We start from the raw sequence: 15284 nt of genomic DNA, 5'->3' as shown, positions 1-15284 counted from the left end.
CGTGTGGTCCCTATTCAATACAGTGAGACGTAATTAAAACGTTTTGAAGAATCTTACCTTCCAGTTCCTACAATTGAAGTAAAGAAAACATTGATAGTGCATTGTTTTGAATAGGGGGGAGGGGAAGGGTTCAAGTGTTGATTATCTCCGTTGATATTGGTGCAGAAGAGCTTATTGTGATGTCGTCAGCCATTGTATCTGTTTTTGTTAGACGTGTTGTCATTAGTTAAAACACCATTAATCGTCGAAAGATCTCTCTGCGCGGTCACATGAGGCAGTCTGACCAATTGCAATGCTTTAAAAAAAATTTAAACCATTTTTGTAAGAGAAGATAATGTAAAAATGTCCCCCCCCCCTTCCTGCAGCCAATGACAGATCTCGACACAAAGATCCAGGAAAAGGCCATGAAGGTGGATATGGATATCTGCAGGCGGATTGATATCACCGCAAAGCTGTGCGATGTGGCACAGCAGCGCAACTCTGAGGATGTTTCCAAGATGTTTCAGGTGAACAGGGCTTGTCTCTTTAAACATATGTGCAGTGTTAGGGTGAGAACAGGACTCTGATCGGCAACACAAACCGGACAGGTCTCCTCTCTCATGACATAATCGCCACTTACAAGCAAACTTTCCCAATGACGTCAGCTTAGTAGCTATCTGAAGGCAGCTTACTTCACTTCTTAACCATCTCATCACCAGAGGGACCCCTCTTGCCAAAAACTGCAATGTTGAGTCTTCCTGTGTCTCAAACTTCTTTATCGGACGTTAAGGCTTAAACTAGGCCTAAAGTTAAGGCTTAAGGAAATAAAAAATTAGTTGTACTCTGTACCATTGAACACCACCACCACATCTTAATCTTGGGTGTAAACTGCCTTGGACATGTAAAATGTAGATTTAACCTGTTTTTAGCTGGCAGGATTGGCAGTGCCCTGTTTGCTCACCCCTTCTGTTGGGACGGAGTTAGACCATTTTGTTTGCTGGGGAGGGTTTCCTTTAAGTGCTTTTAAAGTCCATGGTTGCCTGCAATTCACGACTGGGAAGTGAATGACACTCGGTGACCAAATCTTCTAAAGAAAACTACTGCGACAACGAAGGGGGAAAAGCCAAATGTAAAAGGCGTAGGGTACCGATCTGGTTTGGATTGAAATGACCTTTATCGCCCGAGTTACCGGCGAAACCACACAAAGTGATGATGCAGATGGAGTATACATGACACAAAATATATCTTTACTATTTATATCTGCGCCTGTCACTCCAGTGCTGGACTGAATATTCCAGGGGTGGCCAACTCCAGTCCTCAAGAGCTACCAACATGTCAGGTGTCCTGGATATCCCTGCTGCAACACAGTTGGCTCATTCTACGACTGAGCCCCCTGTGCTGAAGCATGGATATCCTTAAAACCTGACCTGTTTGTGGCCCTTGAGGACTGGAGTTGGCCGCCCCTGGAATATATATCTATGAATGCTGAAGATGCCTGTAGTGCATTACAATTAACAGCAGGCCCCTGCTGAAGGGGTTACAGGACCCCGTGCTATGCAGCTCTCTGCTGCACAATCTGTGGGTGCTTTGCTGAGCAAATATTCTTTTTCTGCAAATGTCAACTTGAGTGGTGAGGTAATTTAGAAAAATCTTAAACTGTCAACTTCATCCTTCTAGTGCATGCTGTTAGCCTGCGCATCTAGATCACATGTTGCATGCTTTCCATAGGCTGGTGAATGTGCTCTGCACGTTAATGTACATGGGACCGTTTTGCTGCCTGTCAATGCTTCGTTGAGCCCTATGCTGACCCTTTCTTTGCCAGCTCAATTGGCATCTTCACACAGAGTCCTTTTCATGTGTCCTCGTGCTGTGCGTACCTCTGCCCTCTCCTAAATGTTGGCTGTCGGCTTTGTCTCCTATTGAAGGTGGGAACCGTGTCGAAAAAGAAAGAGCGTAAGCTGCCGCCCGAAGATGACCTCTCCGAAAAGGACGGTGATGCTGGCAGGTTCTCGGACGACGAGGTCGGCTGTTCCATGAACATCACAGACGAGATGAAGCGAATGTTTAACCAGCTGTAAGTGTTACAAAGTGTCCGTTTTATGCAGCACGGTGATCCGTCTCTTCGGCAGCTTACAATCGAATATTGTTTCTACTATCGGAAGTAGATGGTTATCTACATCCGGCACTGGCTTCCAGGCTAGGTCCCTCCCCTCCTAATATTACTTCGCTGACACCTTTGCTGCCTGGGGGCCCACAACGAATTGTAAATTCACATCTCCCCCTGGTCGTAAGAGGGTCAGAAATAGTCCCACAAGTGTAGAGCCCATGCTAGCAAAAATGCAGGCCCATATTAACTAAGCAGCTTTCTACGATACGACGCCTGATCCATTGACCTGACTAAGGGGTAAGGTGGGTTACAGCAGGAAATAAGCCTGCACTGGTCTGTGTGATTGTACATATGGGTCTGTGTTTTTAGACTGCATCAGTGCCTTTGTATCACGTGTGGGGTGTGTTTGGTTGTGTGTGTTTGTGCACACACACACACACGTTATATTGCTATAGTTTGGCTCCCTGTGAACGTCCTTATTAACTGGTCTTGGAAAACTGTGATTAGTTTAAGGCCAGACGTCTACTTGGGAAAGGGAAATGATCTCATGAGGCCGCTGGTTCCCTGGCCAAGTCTGCTGCTGCTGCTTTTGGAGGTCAGGAGAAGTGGAGCGGTTGGAAGGGAACAGGAGGAGCTGATTTAAAAAGATGCTGACTTTGCTACGGAGCCACGCAGCTTAAATTAGGGCTCTTGCTGCCATCTGTGGATCTATTTTAGCTCTCCCATTTCATCCCTACGGAAAGGAAGCAAACACACGGAAATAATCATTTATCATTCCTTTATTCTTAGACGGGGATTGAGCTGGCTGTAAAAATAGTGCTGTGATTGTAAAAAAAAAAAAAAATATGTAAATGTGTTAAATGTTGGGGAAATGTCAGGGTGACCTGATTGGTGCGTTTTCTGGGAACCCCTGATTGTGGGTAGCGTTGGTGCAATCCCACATAGCCATCCCAAAAAACAATCTTTTGTAAAGAACGGAACAGTCTAACTGGTTTCCTAAAACAAATCTAACCATGCTAAAGGAGACAGGTTGGTCACTTGTTTCCTTGAAAATGAATTACAAAGTGAATTTCTGAGGGATGTTGGAATGTGTTTGTCAGTATACTATTTTTTTAATACATACATCCCTCCCTGTCTTTATCAGAGGGCAGAAAGAGAGGGGAGGTTTTGCCTGCGCAATCTCTTCTTGAACACACTGACATGAGACAAAAGGGAACAGTCGGAGGGAATCCAGCCCCCTCCCAATTAATCGTTCCCAGTTTTTACAAACTAAACTGATTTTGCCCCCCCCCCCCCCCCCATTAAACACATCGCTGCAATCAGTACTGTGTAGTTCTTTGGCGGGACCGCCTCGTTACGATGCTTGTTAAAAAGCTTTTTACTCCTGCGAGGAGCCGTTCTCTTGATGCCGCTGTGAGGACATGCAGGAAACAGACCCTTCCAAACGTCAGAACATCTCTTCATCCTTCTCCAAACATAGCTGCGTATCCTGCGTCTTCCACACATCACTGACATAGATCCCTGCATTGATGGTCCAGTAATGTTTCTCCGGGTTTCCTAGCAGCTCACCAAGAATGATACAGTAACAAACTTGGATATTACATTGTTCCATGTGTTAGATGGAAGAAATCATTGGAAACATGCAATATTGTGATTGGTTTGTTACCAAGTCATTCCTTCAGTTTGATCGATGGGGTGCTCTTTTTGTGATGGACATGATTTATTGTATGAAGAAGCACCCCATTAAACTAGAACCAATCAAGTCATTTATATATTCATTTTAACTTCGTAGTGCGCTTTCCTCTTGAAGGGCTGGTGTTTAATTGCCATATTCTTCCACCAACAGCCGGGAGACGTATGACATTGATGATGACTGCGATAGCTTAACGTGGGAAGAAAATGAGGACACGCTGCTCCTATGGGAAGACTTCACCAACTGCAATCCCCCTGCGGAAGTGCAAGGAGAGGTATGTGCTGGAGAGGCATCTACTCCGCTTTCTGTGTGCTTATGTTCCACCACATACAGATGTGGCAAGACTTGCTGGACCCAGCGTTGCGGTTGCAAACGGCTGTGGCGCTTGGGCACCGTTTCTGCTTCGGCGAGCTGCGGGGTTCCGTGATTCAGTCTCCCGCCCCCCCCCAGCGTCTATCTACGATGGTCGGCGGACTTACATGATCACAGCAGAATACGGTTTCTTGCCGTCTAAAACCTGGATAGTAGGCAGAATAATGGCGGGGGCTATTTTTACACACACACATGCACAAGAAAATAATTTATGACAATAAGCTCTGTAGGTATCACAGCCCAAATCAAACCTGAGAGTTGGAGACCCCGCACTCTAACCCCGTCAATCTGTTTAATTGTCATTGGGGGGAGAGTGTAGGGCTTCCAACCACAGGGGTCGGTGCAGTGGCACCGCCATCACGCCGGCCCGAGTGTAACTCAGCAGCTACAATGTATGCTTATATTACCACGTTAACATTATCTACGGTTACATTTTGCAGCTCAAACTGCTGGGAACATTTGCAACAAATTATCACCGACAGGAAAGTGTCGGAAAGATCTTGCACTGATGGGGAAGTGTGCGTCAAATGACGCAGCGGGTCACGTGATGTGACGTTACATGACCCCGCAGCGTCATTTGATGCAGCTGCATGGTAGGAGGGGGCGCGAGCTCCGGGGCAGGCCAGATGGGGGGGGGGGGGGGGGGTGACGCAGCAGCAGCAAAGGTTTGCGTTCCCCTGTGCTAAAGTCTGCTATAGAAATCAAAGAATGCTTTAAAAGCCATTAAAATGGTATGGAGTTGAATTTAAAAACAAAAACAAAACAAAAAAACACTGTTCTCTAATGCAACAGAACAGATTATTATTTTTTTAAACCATATAAGATTTCACATAATTTGCTGCGTTAAAACTAGAATCTGAGCAATGAGTAAACAAGAAATGTCCTTGTAATTAGGTTTTCAAGATCTTCTTCTGATGCGTCAAACCCTCCAGGGAGGGATAGCAAAGCATGTAATATGTCAGTCTTATCTGAAAAATACCTATTACATTCTGATCCAAGCTGCAGTGATAAAGCATGATACACACAGGAAATATTTCCCAACTCTTGGACTCAAATTCCTTTGAATTCCAAATTCCAAGACTACACCTTGTATATATGTTATAATGCATTATTTTAAGCAGGCTGCTTGTAATTACATTAACCCAGCAGTCGCCGGCACTATAAGTGTAACCTACGGGTTACATCCGGGCCCTTCCCAAGCCGCCCTTTGGAGAGACCGGTTGCACACTGATTTTACTCATGTGCAGGATCCCACAGATATTAGAGTAATAGTAAATATAATGCAAATGTCGTTTTTTTAAAATATATTCTTATTGACGTCTATAAAGAAATATTCCCTGATTTTTTTGTTTTTTTTGCGTGTCTTTAGCAGGAAGAAAATTTGGGGAGCTTGATCCACGAAACTGAAAATTTCTTGAAAACCAGAGATAAAGAATACCAAGAAACAATAGGGCAGATTGAGGTGAGAAGCGCGTGAGTGTAGAGAATCGCCCCCTTTCTTTCTCGCCCTCTCTCCCTGAAAACCAGATTTTTATAATAATGCATCTTGCCTGGGGAAATAAATAAGAACACTGAATTACCCACATTAGACTCTAGCACTTCTCTGCACAAATAGAAAACAATAATTTTTTCCTTTTTTTTTTTTTACTGCCAGAGGAACTGCCAAGACCTGGCTTGGCTATAAATATATGACCCCACTGGCAGCAGAGGGGTTAAATATTAGCTATCCTGTCTATTATTCCACTTCACCAGCTGGAGAGGAATCCATTGGCCAACGTCTGCAACTCTTCCTCTCAAGTTGTGGACTGGTTGGATTTACCATTGGGTATCCAGTGAGACTGGAAATGGGGCCATAGGCATATTTGCAATGCTTCAGTGAGGAGGGGGGTTCTGGGGTGAGACCGTAGGAGGTGGCAAGATGAAAGGGATAAAGAGCAGAATCATAGTAAGGGATGGGATCTGGAGAGGGGAGTGTAGCACCTTGTAGGAGAGGAGGAACACTTTAGGCGTGGGACATAGAGGAGCAAACAGCGCTGAGCCGCGCTCCTGCTCTGCCTCGCCTGCTCCAAAATGGGGCTTTTCCCTGTCCTTCCAGGCGAGGCAGTGAGCGCGCTCTGGGGGCGGAGCGGAGGCGTGTCAGGAGGCGGAGCGGGAGGCAGGGCTAGCTCCCAGTGGATGGGAGCGGTCACGTGACTGCTCCTCAATTTCCCCGAGCGGCAAATTTCAAAACTGCATGTCTCGGCAAAGTTTCTCAGCCTCCGCATGCATCAGCGCGCATGCGGAGGGAGAAACTATAGCTGCGCTGATGACAGATGCAGGGGCTTTGTGCATCTGTTCAGCGCGGCTCAGCCCGCCTCAGCGACGCTGATTCTACTATGTCCTAGGCCTATAGTTGGCAGAATTTGAGATGTTGCCAGCAGAGGGGTGTATGGAGGAGGGAAGTGGGGAATAGCCAGCCAGTGGATTTTGGCAGCAGGTTGAACACTTGTTTCCTTTCTCCTTTCCGGCACATGCAGCTGGAACTGGCCACAGCGAAAAGTGACATGAACCGGCACCTCCACGAGTACATGGAGATGTGCAGTATGAAGAGGGGCCTTGATGTGCAGATGGAAACCTGCCGGAGATTGATAAAGGGTTCAGCTGGAAGGTGAGTGACGGCTCAGCATGGCCTCCAAAGGTCTTTGAGCATATTGGGCACGTATTCTGCCTGTGAGTGAACCTTTCACATTGCAAAATGTGGCTCAGTGAGTAAAGACACTGGCACTGAGTTTGGAGCAGGGGAACCTGGTTCAATTCCCGGTGTCGGCTCCTTGTGACCTTGGGCAAGTCACTTTATCTCCCTGTGCGTCAGGCACCAAAACATAGATTGTAAGCTCCACGGGGCAGGGACTGTCTGCAAAATGTCTCTTCTAAAGCGCTGTGTAAAAACTAGCAGCGCTATACAAGAACGTGCTGTTATTATTAAAACAGCAAATGTCCTCGAGGTCTGAGCGACAACTTGACACTTCTGACAAAGTGAAGCCCCTGAGACGTGGACGCCCTCCTATAGGGGGCAGGTCACTGGCCTCGGCCTCATACCGGTATATTAATTTCTTCCTGAGCAAGGCAAAAAAACAGAGCCCTGCAGCAAGCAAATAACCGAGCCCAAAAATCAATAAATGAACATCATGCAAAGAAATAATATACAGTCACAAAGACTATAGGAGCAGAACGAAAGTGCAGCGTTTTGGGGATGTATGGCCCATTCCTCAGGCAAGTGTGAGGGGACGCTTGGGACATGCCTATAACACCAGGTTATTATATCCCTATTCATTGTGTATTTGGGCAGGTTTCCCTGTGTAATTGACCTTTTGTAATGTTGGGATATATTTAAGTTATTGGTCCCATGCTGGGGATTGGGGCGCTTTGACATTCTGAACATTGTCATCCAGGAATGCAAAGCAAAATAGATGCTGCCAGGAGCCTATCGGTAAGCGCGACTAGTGACATCACTGGCATCACGCTTCCTAGTGGCCATCTTGTGAAAGGGGAAACGCCCACTAATTAAATATTGCTTCTAAAATGGGTCCCCAGGTCAAGGACTGTTGCAGAGACACAAAGGAAAAAAGAAAGGGTGGAGTCTGTACCCCCTTAATGCAGGGGTGCTCAACGCCAGTTTTCAAGCCGCCCCCTCTCCCCCATCCCTCTTTCCCCCACTCGCACATAAACGGGCCAGGTTTTACAAAATATCCCTGCTTCAGCACAGGTGGCTCAGTCTTTGACTAAGCCTCTGAGCCACCTGTGCTGAAGCGTGAATATCCTGAAAACCTGACCTGTTTGGGGGGTCTTGAGGACTGACGTTTATAATTCTGTTTTCCCTTTTCTCTCATTGTCCCGTAATAGATAAAAAATATGAAATTAAAAAAACTTTGCAGAACCCCAGTATGTACCTAAAAACAAAATCAGTAGTGGGGGGGGATTTTCTTTTAAAGTCGAAAAAAAAAAAAAAAAAGGTTTACATCTTTGCAGAACACATGCAAGTCCTGAAAACATTGTAATGTTTCATATGCATTTTCTCATTATTCGAGAGGGTTCCATACATTGAGGGATTGTGCTGGGACATTTAGTTTGTAGAAGTACCAAGGCTTCTTCGCCTGTGTGTACGTCTGATTATCCGCTGCCTCTCCCAAGCGTCGTACCCCGTGATGACCATTTCCTTTTGCCCCTCGCAGGGATTCTCCGTCCACCAGTTCCGTGGCCAGCAGCGACTCTGGGAACACGGACGAGATGCCGGACGAGTTCGAGAAAGACAGCGAAGGAGACGAGGCCATCAGCTGATGAGCGACGCATTCCAAGAGTGCGCAAGAACGGACACGGAAAAAGCCAGTTGTGAATCAACTAGAGACTTTTAAGGCCAATCTAAGGGATTCCAGAGGTCTGCGACCCAAACCCTCTCCAAACTCCCCACCCTGTAATTGGTGCTGTAAATGTCTATTCTTCTACAAAAACAAAAAAAAAATGTAAATAGGATTCTTTAAAAAAAAAAAAAAAGTGCTGTTTTTTAAATTGTGCCTTTATCCCATGCTCAGACACTTTGAGTTCTGTCGCTAAATTACTTTAGAAAATATGGGGGTGGGGGTTACCCGTTATCTACCAAAGGCACAGGTGTCTCAGTCTTTGACTGCCATTGATTGAGCTACCTCTACTGAAGCAGTGATATCCTGAAAAACCTGACCTGTTGGTGGCTCTTGAGGGCTGGAGTTGGCCACCACTGCACTAAGGCTGCGCAAAAAATATGTATTGCCGCCGTCGCGTGCGCTTATAGTAGAAGCGGCGCGACAGAGCGACGGCTTGGTCGCGATCGCTGGAAGTCAAGGCAATTTGATTTTTCCAGCGACGGCAGCGTGACGTCGCCGTCACTATAAGCGCAGCCTAAGTTGGATATTCTCCAAAGTGGCAGTTTAGGCAAAAATCACGCACTATTTTTGGCTGAAACGGGCTGATTGGCCACTCTGAAATATATAGACTGTACCCCCAAGAGGAAGACGGCAGTACCGGCCCGTGTCTACCCAAAGTCACATACATGCATTGCATGTTGCCCTCTTTGCTGCTGCATTGCTCGTCTCAATTGGTCAAAATACCTCCAGCTATTGTCTGCGCTGGATAGCTCGCTTTCCCAAAGTGGCATGTTAAAGTAGAGGGAGGAATTGGGTGATTGCCACAGGTCGTGGAAGTTGGGGGGATCTCTATAACGCAGCATTGGTAGATATTTGCAAGTCCTGGAGCCGAGAAGGCTGAATAACAAAATACTCCTGTCCTCTGCTTTATATGATTTTAATAGGAGTATTGTAGTAACAAAAGGGCAAGAGGGGAAGTAGGGGGTATGGTAAATTTTATTGGACCAACAAGTAATTGATCTGTTACAAGCGTTTGAACCGCTCAGGGTCCGGGTAACACAATAAAGGACCCTGAGAGGTTGGAAAGCTTGTAACATAACTACTTGTTGGTCCAATGAAAGGTATTCTACTCCCTCTCCCTCCTTTATTACTACATTGAAGAAAGGACCAACACGGCTACTCGCCCTTCTTTGCTAAATGCATTGAGTATTCCAACATCAAACTGTTTACCATGTTCTAACCTTAGGGAAACGATCTTATGTGGGAAACACATAGCAATGTGTTCATTCTGGGAAATGTGTGCGTGAAACCCACAGGTGCATTCTAAATAGCAACCGACCCCAAGCAACTCTGCATGAGCCCCATCATGTGGGTAGGTAGATTTTTCATGATTAAAAAAAAAGTAATTGGTATTAATTATAAGGGGGTTTTAAAAACTGGGTCATGCTACAATGTTTGCCCACACCCTCAAGAAGAAAAAAAAATGTAGCGGCTTCCCTTCTCCCTGGAATGATGTTGGAATATAATGTGAGATAATGCAGTTTTTTTGTCGTCTCACCAGGGGGACCAATTGCACGCTGTGTGTATTTTATAGCAAATAAAAATACCACGTGTGAGCACATTCACAGGTCTGCAACCCTGTCTTTCCCCATTATCTGCCAGCATACAGTGCTTCCACTGCAGCCAGGGATTCTGGGAAATGACATGCAAATGAGCACGCAGTTTATTCATAGACACTTATCTATTTATAGACACACACACAGCGTGTGTATCTACACATACATACACACACCTCTACACAGCAATATAGTGCTGAGGAACAGTCGGTATATGTGGGAGATATCTAGCACTGCTGCTGTATAGCTGGTCCCACAGCATCTGCGCGGCACAATCAGAACTCGGTGACAAAGCGGATGGAGAAGGCGGAGCGGGAAACAGCTCGGTGTAGAAATACTATGCAAAACGCTTGCCTTATTTAGACAGTGTTTGCCCCTTGCTGGGCTTGCCTACATTTTCGGTTGAGAGGAGTTGCATGTTTAAAAATGGCGGGGGATCTCTGCAGTGCACAGAGCCCTGTTACAGGAGCAGGTATTCTTTAATGCCTCTTATTTATTTCCAGAGCTGGGATTGATAACAGCACTTATGGTATTAACCCCTTTGCTGCTGGAGGGGCACAGCCGTAATACACTGAGGGCCCCGTCAGCAGCAAAGGCTTCAGCTATTTTCGGCTCTTTTGTTGATGTTTAACATATGGTCATCGAGATGACACTGTGTGTCTGTAAAACACGAGTGCAGAGAAGCAGAGACGTGTTTTTTTTTCCCTTCAGTTCCCATCTATTCCCTCAGATCGGCCCAGGACCGGACTCAGGAGGTTGTGTGCAATGTATTGGACAACTTTAAATAAGCAGCGGTCAGATCAGGACAGTAATGTGCAGGGATACTTTCATTACTCCTGCTGCTCAGAATAGCCCGCTGGGCACTGACCACGGAGAGTAATATGAGGGTGTTCTAATGGTCCGCTAATAAATGCAAATAGTTATCCTAGTTAATAGCTGGATTTGCTAAAACACAAACACTTTGCAAAGCCAAGGATGGCACAGCATGCATTACCTCTTGTCCTTGCTCACACAGTTACAATGTTATTAATGATTTAACAGTTCCTCACGCAGAACGAACTTCTGTTACTGGGGTTAGTAGTGTGGCAAGATGAGAACACACCTTATTGCGGGGGGCGGGGGGCTAGCTTCAGTCCTCAAGGACCACCACAAGGTCAGCTTTTCAGGATATCCCTGCTTCAGCACAGGTGGCTCAATCAGTGGCAAATTCTTCGACTGAGCCACCTGGGTTGAAGCTGGGATATCCTGAAAACCTGACCTGTTGGTGGCTCTTGAGGACTGGAGTTGGCTACCCCTGGTCTACATGTATCATGTCCATCATCTTTGAGTTGTGTGTAGCCAATACTTGCTAGCAGACTGTCCTAGTTAAAGAGAAGCTGTGTATTAGCTAGGAATCCAACCCAGTATGTATAAGCTGCACAGCTGCTGGGATCGAAATACCCTGTTAGAGGCACAATGTGACCTAATATCTTAGTCCCAGGTATACACCTCTCTCTCGATGTAATAATAGAACTATCTTCTTTTTTTTTTTAATGTGTACAACGTTAAAGCCATTTTTGTATATAATGTACTATTCCTGATTAGGAATGCTTTATTTATCATACCTTGGTGGCCTTGTTATTCTATTGGACTTCTAATGTTGTTTTACTAGTTTGCAGAGACGAGCAAAAGAAACAGTCTTTGTTTCAAAGCTTCCATTCTCCGCCTTTCTCTCTATATAACATAACCAAAGCTGTAATACTCCGTCCCTAAATATAGAAGGGGGAATTAGTAAGGACTTTATTTGTGTCTCCGCATTTTCACTCAAAGATTTGCTCTCCAATTTACAACGTTACCCTTGATGGCACCTTTTTCTAATACCTACTTGCTGATTTTTAAGAATGTTATTTTCTTAATCGGACGCAATTAAAACACATAATGGTAATTTCTGCCAAAATGCCACAACTGTTGTTTCTGCATGGACTGCTGACTCTGTCCTTTTCACACTGATTGGCCCCTCTAGCAGCAAAGGGGTTAAATATATCACATATATAATTGCATGCTCTGTTTCCTATGCCTTGCTATCCCTTCTTTCTTTAGGGGAGGACCCCGTACCATCTTGGGGCACACAAAAATAGCAAATGTACTTGTGAAAATGCTGGAGAACTTTCCTTTTTTATCAGCAAACCTGTAAATACTTCTTTGTATTCTTATGGAAGTGTCACATTGACACTTTTTTTTTAAAGGAGATTATAATCCAAACCTCGTTTTGTACAAATTATTATTATTTTTTTTTAGAGGGGGGCTGAAAACATTTTGTGTAACTTGATCCTATCAGACGGGGCAGATTTATGAAAGTGTGATGTGGGTAATTGCATTAAAATCACTGTCCGCTTGAATGGATAATTTTGTGCCGTGACTCTTCTAACACTTTCATGAATCTGTCCATAAGGTCCTTGCACAATATGCTGTGAAGCATTCTTCCCAGCGCCGGAGCACATTTTCGGCCCAGTTATTTGAACGGAGCTGAACTCCAGCACCGGGGAGGTGACATCACATCATATTAACTAGTTCAGGGGTGGGCAACTCAAGGACCACCAACAACTCCGGTTTGCCAGATACCCCTGCTTTAGCACAGTTGTTGATGGAGTCACCTGTGCTGAAGCAGGGATATCCTGAAAACCTGACCTGTTGGTGGCCCTTGAGGACTGGAGTTGTCCACCCCTGAATCAGAGGCTGAAGTAGGGTTTGTACATACAGCAAGGTTGGGGAACATTGGATAGGTATTGCTTTTTTTTTTAAGGGTGCATGTTTTGAGACGTCCAAAGATTTTGGCGTTGCCATATTGTGGAAGCAGAATGGAATGATGAGTAGGACATTTTGTCTTTAAACCTCTTCTCTGTAGGACAGGATAAGTGTGTGTTGGGGGGGGGGGGGGGGGCAGGAGGGGAGGGATTCCTTGGGAAATTAAATATCTCATTACGCTAATTGTAGTCTATTTATAAAGTAAATAGTGTATATTTTATTTTTATGAACAAAACCTTTTTAAAAACGCACCAAAAAAAGAAATAAATCTGTCATTTGAATTGAACTGTTCTCTCCGTTCAGTATTCCAACTGTTTGTGTAAAAACCGTTAGGGAAGCAAAGCATGATTTAAGGTTGGGGAAAAGTAATGGAAAAGACTTGTAGTGCACGAAATTACCTTCTTTTTTTTCTGGGTACCGCTTATCTTTTCAGGGCAAGGATATCGGTCCATAAAGCCACTTATCAAATATGTAAAAAAATAAAATATTTAAGTTTAGCTGCAATAATTGAGACTTTGTTTTGTGACGGTTTATTGAACCAACAGGCAAATTGTGAAATAAGGCTACCAAATGTGTGTCCAGGTAATTGGGAAAGATGGAGTCATTCCTGGTTTCAGCTTTGTGTCCTATTGACTTGAAAAATCCCATAGTGCTTTGAGGAACAAAAAAACAGGAATGGCTCAAACTGTTAAAAACTACTTAGGACAAATACCTTTCTGGCCTCAAAAAAAACAGTATAGCAACCTATAATATAAACATTATTTTTTTTTTCATCAGAAATGTAAAGTATCTTCAAGAATAGCTTTTTTTTGTTTTTGCCATGGCTAATACATGTCACTGAAATTACCAAATGCAAATTAGTTTGGGGAAATAAATAAATGAGCTATTCTTGTGTAAAAATAAATGTCTACATACCAGTTTATTTCTCAGATGCATCAGTTAATCTGTTTTTATATTATTTGTATATTTTTTGCTGTTTACATTTACTGTGCACTAGCTCCTCCGAATGGACACTGAGGGTATTGCAAATCTGAAAGTCTTAGAGAGCAATAGAGAAAATGTGAATCTTCAGCATGGTCTGTGAATAAAGCTACTAATCTTTCTGCTTTCACATATACCGATTTGTAGAATGACACTGGAGAATGTAAGACCTGTTTCTGAAGAGACAGATGTACTGAATTTGCAGTTGTGCCCTCATAACAGGACACTGACACATTTTAAAGATGTTTTGTTACTGTAATGTTAGATCATTGATTCTGCTGCTGTAGTGTCTTTTAAAATGGCTGTCTCATTGAGAGCTAAGCAGCTCTTCTGCAAAAAAAAGCATTGAAAATGCAGCTACTGCTCTTGGAACAGAGTCTTTTTCAACACAATTTTGTACCAGTATGTTGTAACTGCGCAGCCATCTTTAAATGGCCTCTCTGTTCTAGATTTTATGTTATCTTCCCCTAAAGTATAACCAGCTTCGATCTGACACAATTACATGACCTATGCTGCAATAAACTTCAATATTATAAACTGGTATTTCCGTTTTGCAATACGTTCCTCCTTGGAGAAGATAATTTTGCATACATGTTTGTCGTGGTGTGTACATGGGGTGGGGAATCTGATCTGTATATTTTCAGGACGATCACTGTTAATAAAGGCAGTGTGCTTATCTGAAGGGCAAAGCACTTAAAGCCAAATGAACTGTTATTTGTCATTTGTTTGTCTGCTTAATTGTCATTTGTTTTATACATACATACTTTGTGTAGGAAACAGGACTTTTGTACAAGATATTGCGTGTTATACACAGCGCTCTCAATTCCCCTTAGTTTTCCGTTATGTTGACCCATGGGTATTCGGCCCAACTATGATGGTCACAGAACAGGTGGTTGTCTGGCAAAAAGATTGTGAAAATCTTACCCTACCCCATCGCTGCCAGAGAACCGCGTTGTGCCGCCCTTGGGCTGTGTAGGGGTTAAATGGTTGTGGTACTGTACCATAAACAAAACTTTCAATAAATGCCAAAATTCTGCAATTCTGTCTGTCTTTTATTATCTACCTGCATAACTGATTGTTCCATTGGTAAATTTTCTTTTCATTCTTTGTGGTAATCTCCGTCTCGGGATTCTTCCAGTCCTGGCCCAAAGGTGTCATCTGAATTAGAACTGAACCATACAGAGCTTTTACCATCATGAGCCCAGACCAAAGCAGACAAACGGCACAGCTGGGATTGGTGTCGTGTGAGAGATTATCGCTTCTTCATCCACATGGTGAAGGCAGAGAATTAACTGGCTTTCCCAAACCGAATACGGCATGGACATTCTCAGGGTATGGCACACGACAGAGAAACGGAATAGTGCAATATGTTCCAG

General features: G+C 44.2%; 1 protein-coding gene across 1 annotated transcript; it reads left to right on the top strand.

Moving 5' to 3' along the window:
* Positions 1-346: 346 nt before the first annotated feature.
* Positions 347-14947, top strand: LOC142481028 (intermediate filament family orphan 2-like). The gene is made up of 6 exons (XM_075582729.1): positions 347-506; positions 1905-2053; positions 3933-4053; positions 5524-5613; positions 6668-6798; positions 8363-14947. The coding sequence occupies exons 1-6, from the start codon at positions 369-371 to the stop codon at positions 8466-8468; spliced, it is 735 nt and encodes a 244-aa protein (XP_075438844.1). The 5' UTR covers positions 347-368; the 3' UTR covers positions 8469-14947.
* Positions 14948-15284: the final 337 nt, after the last annotated feature.

Source organism: Ascaphus truei, unplaced genomic scaffold (assembly GCF_040206685.1).
Source record: "Ascaphus truei isolate aAscTru1 unplaced genomic scaffold, aAscTru1.hap1 HAP1_SCAFFOLD_2433, whole genome shotgun sequence".
In the NCBI taxonomy this organism is placed as follows: Eukaryota; Metazoa; Chordata; class Amphibia; order Anura; family Ascaphidae; genus Ascaphus; species Ascaphus truei.
This window is presented reverse-complemented; position numbering and strand designations above follow the sequence as displayed.